General features: G+C 35.5%; 1 protein-coding gene across 1 annotated transcript in view; it reads right to left on the bottom strand.

The window, feature by feature from the left end:
- Positions 1-15,284, bottom strand: part of THOC2 (THO complex subunit 2) — a 49,067-nt gene that overhangs the window by 11,356 nt on the left and 22,427 nt on the right. The window contains exons 13-30 of the mRNA XM_054388803.1: positions 14,728-14,769; positions 14,130-14,260; positions 13,941-14,042; positions 12,736-12,820; positions 11,818-11,911; positions 11,302-11,382; positions 10,917-11,013; positions 9,184-9,301; positions 8,236-8,415; positions 7,463-7,627; positions 6,541-6,816; positions 5,968-6,109; positions 3,776-3,933; positions 2,443-2,571; positions 1,814-1,945; positions 1,549-1,733; positions 577-761; positions 183-285 (exon numbers count right to left, since the gene is read on the bottom strand). Of these exons, the coding sequence (XP_054244778.1) occupies positions 183-285; positions 577-761; positions 1,549-1,733; positions 1,814-1,945; positions 2,443-2,571; positions 3,776-3,933; positions 5,968-6,109; positions 6,541-6,816; positions 7,463-7,627; positions 8,236-8,415; positions 9,184-9,301; positions 10,917-11,013; positions 11,302-11,382; positions 11,818-11,911; positions 12,736-12,820; positions 13,941-14,042; positions 14,130-14,260; positions 14,728-14,769 (2,405 nt within the window). The remainder of the gene's footprint in view (positions 1-182; positions 286-576; positions 762-1,548; positions 1,734-1,813; positions 1,946-2,442; positions 2,572-3,775; positions 3,934-5,967; positions 6,110-6,540; positions 6,817-7,462; positions 7,628-8,235; positions 8,416-9,183; positions 9,302-10,916; positions 11,014-11,301; positions 11,383-11,817; positions 11,912-12,735; positions 12,821-13,940; positions 14,043-14,129; positions 14,261-14,727; positions 14,770-15,284) is intronic.

Consider the following 15,284-nt stretch of genomic DNA (forward strand, 5'->3'; position numbering starts at 1 on the left):
ATACATTTGAAGACACTGTCAGATCAGTACTGTTGTATATTTTGGAAGAAATTATCTCATTTATTAAATTTAGAAGAAATGGAAAATATTTACATGGAACTTGAAAGGCAGGTCAATTTCAAGTATAATTCTATGGTCTGGAATGAAGAAAACAGAGAAAGTCAAAGAGCAGCTGTTCTCACCTATTAGAAGCGCTGTTTCCATTGCTTGTTGTCACTTTTGGTGCAGCATTGACAGCTTTATTAATAACTTTCACCACACCCTGAGACTTCTCCTTTAGTTTATCTGTTTAAAAAAGAAAAACATAACAGCTTTATTTCAACAATATACATGCTACTAGGTAAAATAAAACAAGTGCCTACGCATACTTATGTAACATCTTGTGCAGCTAACAGTTAAAATAAGTAATTAAATGCACAGCACCCTCTCTCAAAACCAACAAAAAACAGAGACAAACTAAATCCATTCAGCGTTGCACTTAGATTTTCTCTTCAGTTTAATGAGTCAAGATTTTGAGAGAGTGGCCTGTAATGTCAGGAGAACCATACCAAATAAATAAAAATAATGTTTGCTTACCAGTCTCCTCAGTAGCACCTTCTTCCAGTCTAACTGTATTTACTGTGAGAGATGCAGGCATCCCAGCACCACCTGGCCCATTTTGTACTGTTGCAGGTACAGCATTCCTGGCAGGTGGGTCTTTGTGGTGGAATTCATTTTCAGGTATCATGAAAGGCTTCCTACTTTTCAACTGCCCAGAATAGCTGCAAGTCGCACAGATTGTTAAATATGCACAAACATAAAGCAGAACATGGGTTGAATTTTAAATGAGGATCTAATCTAACAGTTCATCTGTTATTTATTTCACAGTTTTTCCCAACTGATATGCAGTTTCTTCCCCCTTTATCGATGAGCTCAGACGGAAAAAGGGAAAACAAACAAACAAACAAAACAACAAAAAAAAAACCCATCCACCAAACAAACAACAGAAGACTAGACAAAGAAGCAGCCCCACCTCCACACCCTCTTCACAACCACCACCACACACACACCTGCCAAACATCCAGAAAAAAGACTACTGACAAAACTTAAAATTTTTAGGGCCACCTCAATTGCCCCCTCAAGCACACGTGAATGATTCTCCATCCATCACAATTATGTAAAACACAACTAAGTGTCTTAGTTCGGCATTTTAAAATCACATAAACTTCCAAAACCTAAGTGGTCTTGCCTCGATAACCCTCATCTTCCTTCATTTTACTCTCACTCTTCTATACTTGCAGCTGTACTATATCCCTAAAATTAAGCTATGCTCTTGTGAGTGGAAATCTTTTACTATTTGAAGTGGTCTACTACAGTCTTGTAAAGGAAATTAGCGATCATCCAGCACAAAATGGGAGTTTTCATTCACACTGCCAGCCCTGAGACGCAGGATACCAAAATCTTCTGTGATAAGGCAAAAATCAAATGTTAGGACTGTAACAGTTCCGAGTCTTTAGAAGCTTTTCATGATCCACTTTTAACCACTTTCTTAAAGTAAGGTGTTGTTACCCCATAGCCAATGCATATAGATCAGGTCTCTTCTCTTTCTCTTCTTGACAGATCTTATGTACTCTTCTTTCCAAGGCCTGGCCCAGGTTCAGCACTTTTGGGTACCATGGAAGGATTTTGGTCAGCACAATCAGGATATTTCTGATATGTGTATATTCTCCTGTTTCAAGGCAGTGCACAGATGCCTAGAACAAAAATTAAAACTAATGAAGTTAGGGTTTTTTATTAAAGTTTAAAAAATGTACTTTTTTTGGCCTCTGTTTACCTTAGTTAATTTATAGTGCCACTTATGTACTACGTGTCTAAAATTCTCATAATCCAGTTGATCAGCTTTATTTCCACCATCAAATCCAGTTGCCCGTAATATAGTCAGGAAGCCTGGATAGTTGCCACATTCCTACATGCATATGAAAGAAAAAAAAAAAGATTCAGAAAAATATATATCAGTAATTCTGAAAAAGTTATTAATAACTGATGCACCTTTTCACCGATTGTTCTAAAGACTAAGACATGATCACACAAGACTTGCAGACAAACTTTTTTTAAAATCCTATTTGTTTAAATCTCAGTTGTGGATGAGATAAAAGTATTTGTAATTTAACTAGCTTTTACAAGAGTATTATGAGTTTCCACACACTCCCTAAATTATCTCAAAAGTCAAGCTATCAGAAAAATAAAAAATAGTTGTTTAGTGCCTACATTCTGACACTATATAAAATTACTTCTAATAAAAGTAAATTAGTTACAGAAACTTAATTCTAAGATTACACCATCAGAAAAAAAATCACACAGCATTTTTAAATGAAACCATTTTATTAAATCCGTTTTTATCAGGATGAATTACTCAAATGAATATATCTTCATGAGCAAACTCATTTTAATAACTTCACGTACCTTTTCATATATGACTCTGTCACTGTGCCATCTAGTCACAGTTTCCAACATACAGCATAAAAACCTGCCATATCTACTAGCTTCGTTTTCAGTGCAGCTTGCAACTGTATATATAATATCAGAGAAAACCTGTGAACAGCAGTAATAAATTTACAATGACTTCAGTGATTTACAAAAGGCACATGAATCAACAAAAATTTCAAATTTCTCTCATCTAAATCACCATTAAACTGGTTTCTAAATATAAAAGGGAATCTCATAAAATATCTTGTCTTAAAGACTTTATTGCTCAGCTGATGATCCTTCACACTTAACCAAGTGTTTTGTTTTCAAATTAATAATTTATTTGAGGAGGGAGAAGCAAACACCTAGTCAAGCTGGTGCAGAAGGATTTTCTTCCTGGCCTATACAGGTTCATCAGACAGGGCTCATGCAGTTGCCTACTTCTGTTACCTAAAAAGCATGGACTGAATATTTAGGAAAGCTCATTGGGGCCCAGGAAATCAAAGCAGATACCTACTTCAAATCTCTCATCTCAACAGAAACCAGGCAAACTTAATTGAATGTTTGTGGGAAAACAATCTTCCATCGTAATTTTTTAATGATCCAACTCCATATACATTCTTTTAATCAGGCTAACAGCCAAATCTGCACAGATGATGCATTTATTAATTTAACTTCTTATAGCAGTTAAGTGCCAGAATGGTTCCGATACCCTGGAACAGTACTGTTGGAGACGAATACATCCTGCAAAATTCTTTCATCTACATTCTCCACTTTTTCCCTCCACAGGAGAAAAAGAATGGCTATATGAATAACGAGAACAGCCTGAAAAATGCCTCTTTCAACTCTCCTGTTTGACCCAAACAGTCAGGTTGCTACTGCTATCAAATGTACTGCCCTGTACATCAGTGAAACAAGTTCATCCACCATCTGCAGCACCATGATTTGCCACAGTCAGAAGGGTTCTGCTTGTGCGTGGCAAGTAGAAGAAATTTGATACTACAGCAGCAGGGCATACACAGATAAAATGGGCGAGTTAGATGAGGCGAGTTAGAAATGCAGACCACTGGAAGGCTACAAAACCTGAATGCAAGTCATATCACTACTAACAACTTTGCTCTGAAATTCTAGTTAGGATAAATTGAACCCAAAATATCTTCAAAACAGCCCCCTGAAGTTCCAGGAAAACAAGTTTTTTAGAATCTGAAGTACGAAAGGAAGCTTTTGACTGTCACAGATTCTAAACACAGGTAATGGTTTTGTGAACTTCTTTTGAGAGGCAAGGGAGATATTAGTTTTGCATCCTCAAAATTAAGTATACACTACTTACTCTGTCATAGCAGAGAAGCGTGGAGAAGTTGGGTGTTTTCTGCTGATGAACCAGCTCTACGAAGTGAGCACAATAAACTGCATCGATTGCCGAAAAAATGCATCGAGGAAATATACATAACTGCAAGAATTTTGTGATAGTCTCGTTTTTGGTAGACTCTTCAAAAACAAAGAAGTTGAGAGAAAAGGAAGAAAGTAAATTAATGAGTTAACACTCTATTGCTCTCTTCCCAAGAAGTTCAGTATCATATATCCATATTCTCGAGTTAACACATTAGATTATGTCCCAGACATATCTTTGGCACTGCTGAGAAATGTCAAAACAGGTGTAACTGTTCGAGGATAAAGCAGGAGGGTGGCAGTAGCAAATCTTTATTTCTCATAGGGAAAATTTTTCTACTACACAATGGGGGTAAAAACAGGCTCAGAACGCTCTCTGGTAAATTTCTGCAGGTGCTCAAATCATGCACATTAGCAGAAGGAAAGCCATCTGCTGTTTGTCAGCAACTTATCTTCTCCTTTCTATCAGCTCAGACATGGAAGAATATGCTGTCTAAATACAATCTCTTAACAGCCGTTTTTCCAATCAGCCAAAGTATTATAGGAATTTAAATACAGGAATGGTGTTCAGTAAACCACCATCCCAATACACCTTCTGTTAAAGTTCCATTCTACCACTGAATAAAGATCACACTGCACGCTCAACAGTTACCCACTCTATTTGGCTGACCACTGGTTGGTCAGCACAGACCCGAACTAGTCCCAGAGCAGCTCTTGCCCAAGGAGCATAAAACGAAGCTAGGAGCAATACACAGCAGAAAAGGAAGCTAGGAAGAAAATAAACTTATGGATAAAAGTACTGAAAATTGAAAATTGATGCCTTGAGGATCTTGATAGTTCTGCTGAAGAGAGCAACTGGTGGTTTTCCACTTGGATTCTTGCACAGGCTGCAGGCCACAAGACCCATGATTTACTTGCTTTAATTCTGCTTTGCTTCTGTAATAAATCTTGTCCATAAAAAGGACTCTTAGCTTTTACTTAACTAAAAATTTTTACTTCAAAAGTGTAAAGTAAAGGATGTAAACAGCCCTACAGTGGATTTGCTCTTCAGTTTCTTCATACAGCACATTACAAAACTTCTTTTGATGGGGAAACTGCTGAAAAAATTAAGTTTGTTTCTGGATGCAATACTGGGAAACATCTTGCAGCTGAAGCCTGAACACTCAAGAGCCAACAATAAACTATTCCCCATACCCCACAAATGCCTGCATTATTAAGAGTATGTGCTTAGATACACTGTATCTACACAGTTTTCTACATGCTTTTGGATGCTTCCTTAAGGAAAGAAATTTATCAGTCAGCCCTAGACCATGCTTCAGTCAGGCAGTAATTTTTCAGCCAGTTATTACATGTAGCAAATTAGCTGTTTGCATCAGTACATTAAATACTCATAGGGAATAACCTTTCTTGATTTAAATCTCAGTGTTGCACCATTAAATCAGTTGCGTGTATCTTACATGAGTCGGACAATAAAATGTTTTCCCACTGGATTATGCTAGGCTCCTTGGGAGAGATGAACAACTACTTTCAGTTACAAACTGAAAGTTCTTCCAGAGAAGAAAACTGACCAGAGAAAAACATTTCAGATTAACCATATCAACAGATTTTACAATCAATATGAAATGTTAATGAGACTTTATCAGAGAAGAAGGTTTGTTCCACCTTCTGTATATCTGCCATACAAAACATTTGCATGCTGTTTCATTGCTATCAGGCTGTGAAAGTACTTATCTTGTCACTAGAACAAGTACTGGCATATTGCTCCTAACCACAAGACTCAAATGAAGTCAACTCAAACCACTCATTTCAAGAAATTATCCTAACTCACTGCAGTTCGAATGCTGCTCAGTGCAAGTCATCTGGCAATTACAACTTTTCACTGAATTAAGCAATCATTTATTTTCTAAACTAGTGCAATATTTAAAAGATACTGACATGGCAAGAAACAAACTTCTCCCAGACAGTCAACTACTCAGCATTTACAGCAAAGATGTTATATTCCAATTAAAAGTTACCTTGTTAACAGACATCAACATATAAAAAGATTGAAGTCACCATTGATTATTAGTGCAAACTAAACTTCTAGTTCTGATGACAACAAAAGTACCCAGTGTTTTCCCTGCACACACTTACTTGCCAGAAGCCAGTTATCCTTCTCTAGTTTCAGTCTCTGTAGAACCCTCTGCACATGCTCCAGCTGCTTCTTCTCCTCTTCTAGGAGCTTGTCCTGAAGAGCTGTGCAACGTTCTTTTTCTTTTTTCTTTTTATTTGGAGGCTGTAAAATGCCAATAGAACTCACTTAGAAATTTTTTCAAGTATTTTTTAGCATTACCAGGAATTTAACTGCTCCACAGTGTTATTACAATACTGTTTCACTAAATAGTCTTCTGCTCTACTAATCAACTGGTCTTATGAACACTGGCTGACTACAGTTATGACACAAGTAAACAGCTAAACCACAGATAGAAATATCAATTATTGCTTTCTGTTACACAGATTTACCAGTAGTTTCCCCTTCATGAAGTCAGTGGTATTTTTAACATGGGAATGAGTTCAAATTACGCTAATATGACAAATCAGAAAGGGTGAATCAAGTAACGGTATCTCCCAGATCTGAATCACCTTAAAGTAAGATTCCTTAAAAACAAACAGAAGTCTCTCAAGGTTAAAAAGTTTAAGTTGGACCATAAAATTGTATAACCATACCATTTCCTGATTGTCATCTATGGCTTTCATCTGGACTTTAAGTTTGTTGACTTCTCTGTCATAGCTGCTATGTGGGACGGCAAGGTCATACATTGTCAAAGACCAGAATGTAGCATAAAACTGAGGACTGATGTCATCCCAAACTTTGGGAAGGTGGAGAGAAATCACAGCTTCATGAACAGGAGCCATCACCAGCTCACATGCTGTAATGTATTTATGAACTTTGTGCTGCTGTTTATTTCCCTTTTCAGCTTTCTTTAGTTCATCATACTTTGACTGTAGATAAAAAGAAAAAAATTGTTAGCTTTATACACAAGCTAACTTAACTTTTACAATGTAATTTAACTGTTCCTAAAAATTTCTCTATAGCAAAGATGTACATGTGAAATTCACTGAAGAACATTGTATAGAACTTTTAATACTCATCCATATCAGATGGATTTATCTTTCTTCTGTGATGCTGCTACCTGTTGTTATAGTAACACATTATACTCCATCAAGTAAAAAAGTCTCTTGATATTTAATATTTTAGATGCAGGAACAAATTTATTTATGACACTTAGAGCAACTCCCAGCAGCTGCAAAATTTTCTTCCACAGCAAAAATCCACGTAAAACATCCATAGAAGGATTTTCACATTCAGGTGAATGGGGCAGGACACAACTCCTACTGATCACCCAGATCATTGGACTGTCTACGCTAATTAACTACAACTTCTGCAGTTGTGAAAGATGACACATAAGCTGTTATTTTTTATGAAGATTAAATGATAACCTGTTGTTCCAAACCACACCTTCTCTTTCAACTCAAAAAGACTGCAAGTTTTATTTAGCAAGCAAACTTTAGAAGGAATGCAACACACATACTGATAACATGTAATATAGCAGCACTAACAGCAGGCAGAAAGAAGAGTTCTACTTACTGAAATATGGTGTGCATACATGGGTCTTGAGAGGAAAAATGCAGCATCGTGAGGTGTGTGGAATTCATTACAGAGAACATCAATAGAAGGCACTCGCTTAATGTAATCCTCTGTGCTCAGATTGGATGCTAAGAACCCACCAAATTGTACCAGGGTGTCATGGCACTACATGGGAAAGATAGAAAAGTTAGAAAACAGTTATTATTTTGTTCAAAACTTAAGTCAAGCAGAGATCAAAAGCTTTTTTTAACAGAAAAAAAAAATTCACATGCGTTAACATAATACAGCAAGAATCTTCTCATGGATGAAGAAATACTAAATTTTCCATGCAAGATACTTCTGTCATTTAATGCTAATTCTATCTGCATCAAAACACAAACAAACAAACAAACAACAAACCAAAGACACTACAAAAGCCAGCAGAAACATAAGAGCCTTCTGTTCTACCACAACAAATCAAACTAGTTCCTGCTTCATAAGACAGCAAAAGAAATTTGCCTTCTTCTTTACAAATAAAAAATTAAAAATAGAAAGTAAGATCCTCTAACAAATTAAGATGAGAAAAAGCTAAGAGTCAAGAGAGAATTTAAGTTTTTATGATAAAGGATGTTTGAATCTTTCACTTGGAAATCCCTTTGTTGATAATGAGATCATTCCAACTGATCTTGAAAAACACTACGTATTATGTGCTGAATTCTTATATATTGTGTTGATACACTAGATGTTAGCAAAGAAATGGAAGGGTTCTTATAAATGCAAGTGTTTTTACTTACCTGATCATACAGTTTTCCCACCAGCTTCAGATGCTTCTCGCCTCCCTCTTGAAAGATCACACCATTTCTCTGTTGAGCCATAAGTAGGCACAGTGGAAGTGCAAGATCATGGTCCAGTAATGCATCTTTCAGTCTCTGAGATGATTTTTTTGTATTTCTGATTTGGCCAAAGTATCCACCCTGCAGAGTGCAGATAAAGTTTGGAAATAGCACATCGCAAATGGAAAACTTGTGTCCTTCTGACTCCAGAAATACTGATGAATTAACATCAATAGTTTCCTGTCCAGCAATGAAATTCTCTCTCTGGATCTCATACTGGAATGTATGTACCTAAGACTCAGAAACTACCTAGTGCTCTGTGTTCACTATAAAAAAAACGTTTTAATAGCAAAGAGCAACATTTCGGCTTAGGCATCCAGACTGCATTTCAGACTTAAGTCTGCTGTGATCTGACCAATATCTCATCTCTACTCAATACATGAATTTCACATTTTAGTTCTGATTACAGCTATTCAATTCCTTGAAGAGTTAAGTCAGACTCAACTAGGTCTTTGACACCTAGGCTGCAACAATTTTAGTTGATAAAATGGTTTAAGATGTTGCTCCACTCAACAGTGAGCTGCTACCCCAACAGCAGGACTAAAAAAAAGCAGGACAGCACAAGGTATAAGCTCCAAGCTCACCGGCTGCTGTAACTGACAGATCTGTCATGTAATACTGGATAATAAAGGCTGCTTTTGTTAATAAGAGATGTTGTGAAGCACAACAATTAAGGTTCTTGTGAACATTGCCTGCAAGGCTGCCCATCTGCAAGGCTTGTAAGCTCAAGAGTGGGAAGCTCTCTGATGAAAGCAGTAACACCTTCCTCAATACACTGCCAGAGTCCATGAATCAGTCTTCAGACCCACCAATTAAGCAATAGATATCATTAAATTTAACAAAACACACCTCAGCTTTCAGTTGTTCTCCACCAGTCATGGCTTCCAACTGTTCCATTGTCATTTCTTCTGTAATTTCTATCCCTGCCATTTTCTGCACTACCTCTTTTAAAATAAGCAAATCAAAGCTGCACAGAAAATAAAAGTGGAGTAAAACCAGAAATACATGTTTAAGAAATGGAAGCTATGACATTCAATATGTAGCACAAAGCAACAATATGATGCATGTTTAAGCAACTAACATTTTAATTATTTTTTTTTAAGAAGAAACTAGTACACTGGAACAAACAAGAATTTCTTTATTGCAAGTACAAAGTTAGTACTTAAAAACAATGCAGGCATTCAACAACTGGATTTCAGAATCCTTTCAGAACAGTTTGTTTCTGAAAGTAACAGTGTGGTGCCATCAACTTTTAAGTACCAACAAATGAATCAAAGTTTGATGTTCCCTTTTCTCGTTTAACATGCTTCATACTGTACCTATACAGTAATTTCAAGAACACAGAATATTTTAAATTTTATGTAAAATGTCTGGATCAGTACACGGCCTTCGAAATTCAGTGGCAAAATTAGTCTGGAGAAGTTATTTGGAATATGGAAAAAGTTTTTTTACTTGAAACACAGAATATACAAAACACTTATTCCATCCAGAGACTAGACTTTACTTCCTGCTCTGAATTCTGTAAGGGCAGTGACTTTTCCTCAACACTAGTAAGCTGTATCATGATCATTCAAATCAGTAGTATTTTCCAGTAACTTCTGAAATTTGTGTGACCTACTTAGTCCAAATTCTTCAATACTCCAGTCGTATGGAATGGATTTAGTGCTAAGTCCATTTTATTTCTACAGTCACAAATATTAAACTGACTATTAAAAAAAAATCCTGAAGTTTAAATACTTAGTTCTGTGGAAAAACAAGACGCATTACTTACCTTCCTCTGTTGCTCAATGTGACTGTACCATCATCAGAATACAAAACAAATTTAGGACAGGGGAGCACATGAGACTGAGTGTCTACATTGCAGGGGAGGGAAAAAAACTAGATTTCTCAATGTAAATACCCTAAAATAACATGTTGCATTATGTCCACTAGTAAGCTGTCCTTCAGTAAGTATATGAGGTTCCATAATAAAAATGAACTTGATACTCACCTATGTGATACAACACATTAAAATTAATAAAATGAATGAAACAGTAATACTAGGTGATGATGATGGAAGGACAAAAGGGAAATGATGGTTCGAATTGCAAGGCACTTTTAAAAAAGTGAGTTATTAATACCAACATATCAAGAAGCAATTCAACTGCTATTATAGAAGTCAGACAGTATTTAAAATAACATGAAAACGATAAGAGCCATCCCTGCAGAGAAGACACTGAGAAAGAAAAAACTAAAAAACTGTAACAGTCACACCCTTTTATACGCCAGATATTTAATTTTTAAATACTATAAAATAATTTCTATGAGAATATTAAGGACCAGCAGGGTTTTTTTCCCTGCCAAATTAGTTGTAAAGAAAACTATTAAATAAATTAGATGAAAAATCAGTACTTCAGCAATAACGTCACAGGTATACCATTAGAGAAAAAAAAAAAAGTACTCAAGAGGATAAATAATGTACTAAAGAGGATATTATTCTTTCTGCTATTCAAGTTTCTTGTATTATGACCAACGTTTTACCAAACATCCAAATAATACATTATAAAAATTGAGTTTATAAAGATCACTTGTACAAGACTTGCCTTTTCCCAGCTTTCAGTTGGTTGGCTACATATTGAAGCAGGCCAGCAAGTTCAATTGGGTATTTTCGGAAAACTGCACCACAAAAGCTAGCCAGACCTAGAGCAAGGAGAAACAGCTATGACTTCACCTCATGAGATCCTAATCATCTAATAAGCATTACCAAAGTATATATGGGATGCTAGCAATATATGCACTTTTGTAATACAAAGAAAAATCTATTTTTTATTGATTAAACTTTCCAGCTCTTGTCTTTTTTTTTTTTAAAGAAAAATTATCTGGTAGATGCAGGTGAAATATTGATCATAATGATCAATAGTATGGTAGATCATAGGGATGGTGAAGTATTTTAAATATTAATATAATAAATAAAATGAGAGTACTAACTCTGAAGCCAGCTCGAGATTGTAGTGTCATCATGTTTCATTCTCTCCTTCTCAGGATTTGCCAGAGCTTCAATGATACAGTCTTTGGAGGAGTTAAGAGTATTTTTCCTCATTTTGTAAAAACAACTCACACAGATGCACAATTTGTAATATATGAAGCTATTATGCAAGGATAGCAAGCATGAAATAGATGTTATGGTATTAAGACAGTAACACTGAAGAAAGGGCAACTTAAAAAGCAGCATTTACCTTACTATTTACAGGATCACTCCTGTTTCCAAGAACATAGTCAAAGTAGTAAAATCCTCAGAAATACAGTTTTCCTAGTGCGACCGAACAATTAACTGTAACCCACTAAGAATGCAAAGGTATTTCGAAGCTTCACTAAAACTTCAGCAAAAAGGAACATGAACAGAAATTAATAAAATATTTACTCCCAGACAACAAACTTAATCTGGCTACAAATGCAACTTCATCAGTTACCAGCCGTATTATATTGATTTATACAAAAGGATACATGCCAAGACATCGTAGTTCAGTGAAGTGAGGTATTTCAGTGAATCAACAACCGGAGTTATTAAGTTATCATATTTTTGTATTTGTGATAAAATCTGAAAATTACAGAAGATATTCAGCTGAATAGAAGCAAAATTTCTTACATTTCACATAACAAATCAACAACATTTAACAATGCTTGCCTTCAAAACCTATATAAAACATCCTTTGAAATTAATTTCTCAGAGGCTCTTAAAACACTGTCAAAGTAATAGGTAATCTCATTAATTTATCTAGTACCTTAGAGATATCAGGGAAATTTCTAACATGTGAAAACATTTCTCTGTAATTATTTTTCTTTTCAATTATTAGAAAATAAGATCATGAAAACATTTCACTTTTTGTTTGTTCCCTTTTTTTTTAATCTAAGATTCACATTTGTGAATAAGATGAACATCCACTGACATACTTTTATACCTCTCAAGCATTCTGTAGCACCAAGTAATGTTAAAAATCCTCTACAATTAGACTGGTGCATTTCAGACTTCAAAGCTTGTTTAGCTTCAAACGGTTTTTTTCTAAATGACCCTGATGTATCTTTATCATACACACATACAACAGCTCAGAGTGACCCAACTTGACTTTGTATGCTGCGTAACCTGATGAGCACATCCCTGTACCTCTGAGACCCACCTCAGCTACTTCAAGTTAAATACATGACTCTTATAAATGCTTCGTCTTCTGTGCAACTGCGGTTATTGAAGAGCTATTGTCTTACTTAATCTCAGACCTGTGCATCACTAGAAAATCACCATAGTTGAAAATTTACATTAAAATACTAAAAATAATTAAAACTGCCCTTTAAGACAGCAGGTCCATTTCTACATTTTACTATCTATTGTTAGGATGAACTAGTATCCAAATACATGTTACTACATACATAATCAAATAAAATTGTAGGATTGCTGTGGCTGAGCTTTCCAATTTGTCTTCCAGAGGGTTTCACATTTTCCTTAGTTAAACGCCTGTAAAACAGAACATATTTTATTGCAACAGACAGGCTAAAACAAACAACAAGTTACTTACAGTGAAGAAACACCTTTATTAGTCACAGAGATGAAATTCGCATTAGTAAATGCATTTTCAAGAAATCTAAGCACAGGAACACTGCTCTTCTGAGAACCCAAAATTTATAATCCTGTAACATGCAGAGTACAAACTAACCAGTTGCATTTGTATTACTATGTATTCTATTTGCAACTTGGAGCACTCCGCATCCAGAAATTGTCAGTGGGACCTATACTGTACACAGAAATAGTGTGCAATGTTATCTCTCCTGCAAATTTCAGCAATTCCCTACTGAAGATAGGAGCTTCACGTAAAATCTGCAGTTGAGACACAAAAGTAAATGGCAGAGATAATCCCAATAAGTGGCAGCACTGTGGCTCATCTGCACAACTACAATTCACTGTACAAGAGAAGGGATGTAAAGTTTTATGGTCTATGCTAGCTCTGCAGCAAGTAAGAAGAGAATCAAAATCATTGTTGCTAGCTTTCACAGCTGCAATTTCAAGGTCTTTTACTCAGAAACAATTATTTTGTCTTGCCTACATAGAAAAGTTCTAATTATCCGCATTATCAAACCATGCATTTGGTTTTGGCAACAACAAATGGAGAATCCAAATCCCTGACAATGATGCCAGAAAAGTTATATCTAAGCTAAATGTGAAATAGTTATTTGCCCACTTGAAGATAAGAATGAATCATTCCATTTAATTCCACTTACTGCCCTAATTTTGAACCTATAGAAACAAAATCTTTGACAAGATGTTTGAGACTCTTCAGTTTAAGGAGTCTGCATCTGTAGAGAAAATATGTTGCACTTTGACATTTCCACAAGCAAAGCATTTTATCGAGAACAACATACCCATGGAAAAAGTTTCAAATAATTTAATGGAAATTCTTCACAGATAAAATACCCTTGATGACCAGTTTTTTGTATCCTAATTTATTTGACAGGTTTTACTCACAGTACATTAAATATATCATTAAAAGGGAATGTATTTGCAAAGTTAGTTTTCTCCATCACTTGGTGACATGCAATACATTGTATCACAGTTGATAATTACTCATTAAAGAACTTACTTCATGATGTATTTGGCTCGGTCTATAGTCTGAGCTTTAACTTTCACTAGAAGTGGGTGACTATTGTACGTTTCGTTCTTCCACTGCCCATAAAGACGGTACCTTAAAAGATTATATAGGAAAATTATTTTTAGCACTGACAAGTTAAGACATCACTTCCAAAGGATGGGAACAAATTATTCTACTCACCGGTACTGGTATGGAAATGTTTTGAACATTCCCCATAATTCTTCAGACATGCATGCATTGCAGTCCATTAAAGACAGAGATGGAAGTAAAACTTGATCAGTAATACTCAATAAACAGCTAAACAGTAGCTCCTGAAATCAAGACAGAAAACTCAAGGTAACTATCAAGTAAGTTCATTAGAGGCAATGGTATGCATGCAGTGCAGACCCACACAAATCGCACATTTTAATGGACTGATAAAATACAAAATAAAACACATAATACAGATCTAGAGGAATTACAACTATCTCCCATCATAAGTCTTTTATTATTTATGGACCACACATAATGCCAATGTTTTATTTGCTGTGCATATTATGTAAGATATTTGAGCAAAGTACTCAAGTTTTCAACAAGTTTAGGTTTGAGAAACGTGGGCTAGAAAGAAGAAAAAAGAAAATAGGACAGAAATGCAACACCCCCCACTGTGAATGGTTCAAACTTGCCTAGCAAGACAAGTCTGGAATGTAACCCCACAAAGAAGGTATGTACAGTTATCAAACAATTAGTCACAATTTACAGCCTCACATAAAATCACCTTCCTCCAAAACAGACTTACCATTTTGTCTTTATCTTCTTGTTTGCTTCCGTCAGACTGAAACTACAACAAAGACAATGAAGTTAATAGTAGCATAATTACCATAACAGTTCCAGAACAAGGCTGCCTCAGCAAAAGCATAAACCTGAAGAGCCACATGCCTAGTAAATGTTTAATTTTCCAGATCTGTCAGCATAGAAATAGTTATGAACAGCAATTCAAATGCACTGATGAAATGCATTGCTTACATACACACACAGGGACTTTGTACACTTTTGTTCAAATAGAAGTAGTAACTAAAATATCAAGGCAGCTTACTATTATATGAAATACTGAATTTTCTTACTAGAGAAAGGGGGAAAAATGCTTTTAGCACTCACCTTATATCTAACCCCCCCCCAGGACTTTCAATCTATAGCTGTTGATAATTAGGTTATTTTCCCCATCTTTCTCTTAAAGCAATACTCTTTCGAACTTCTAGTCTTCGTATTTTCTTTCGTCTCTTTTTGTTCCACTCACCACAGAAAACATATTAAGTTGTCACACCAGTAAGTGCGTAATTATTTTAATGGTACACT

Source organism: Indicator indicator, chromosome 17 (assembly GCF_027791375.1).
Source record: "Indicator indicator isolate 239-I01 chromosome 17, UM_Iind_1.1, whole genome shotgun sequence".
NCBI lineage: Eukaryota > Metazoa > Chordata > Aves > Piciformes > Indicatoridae > Indicator > Indicator indicator.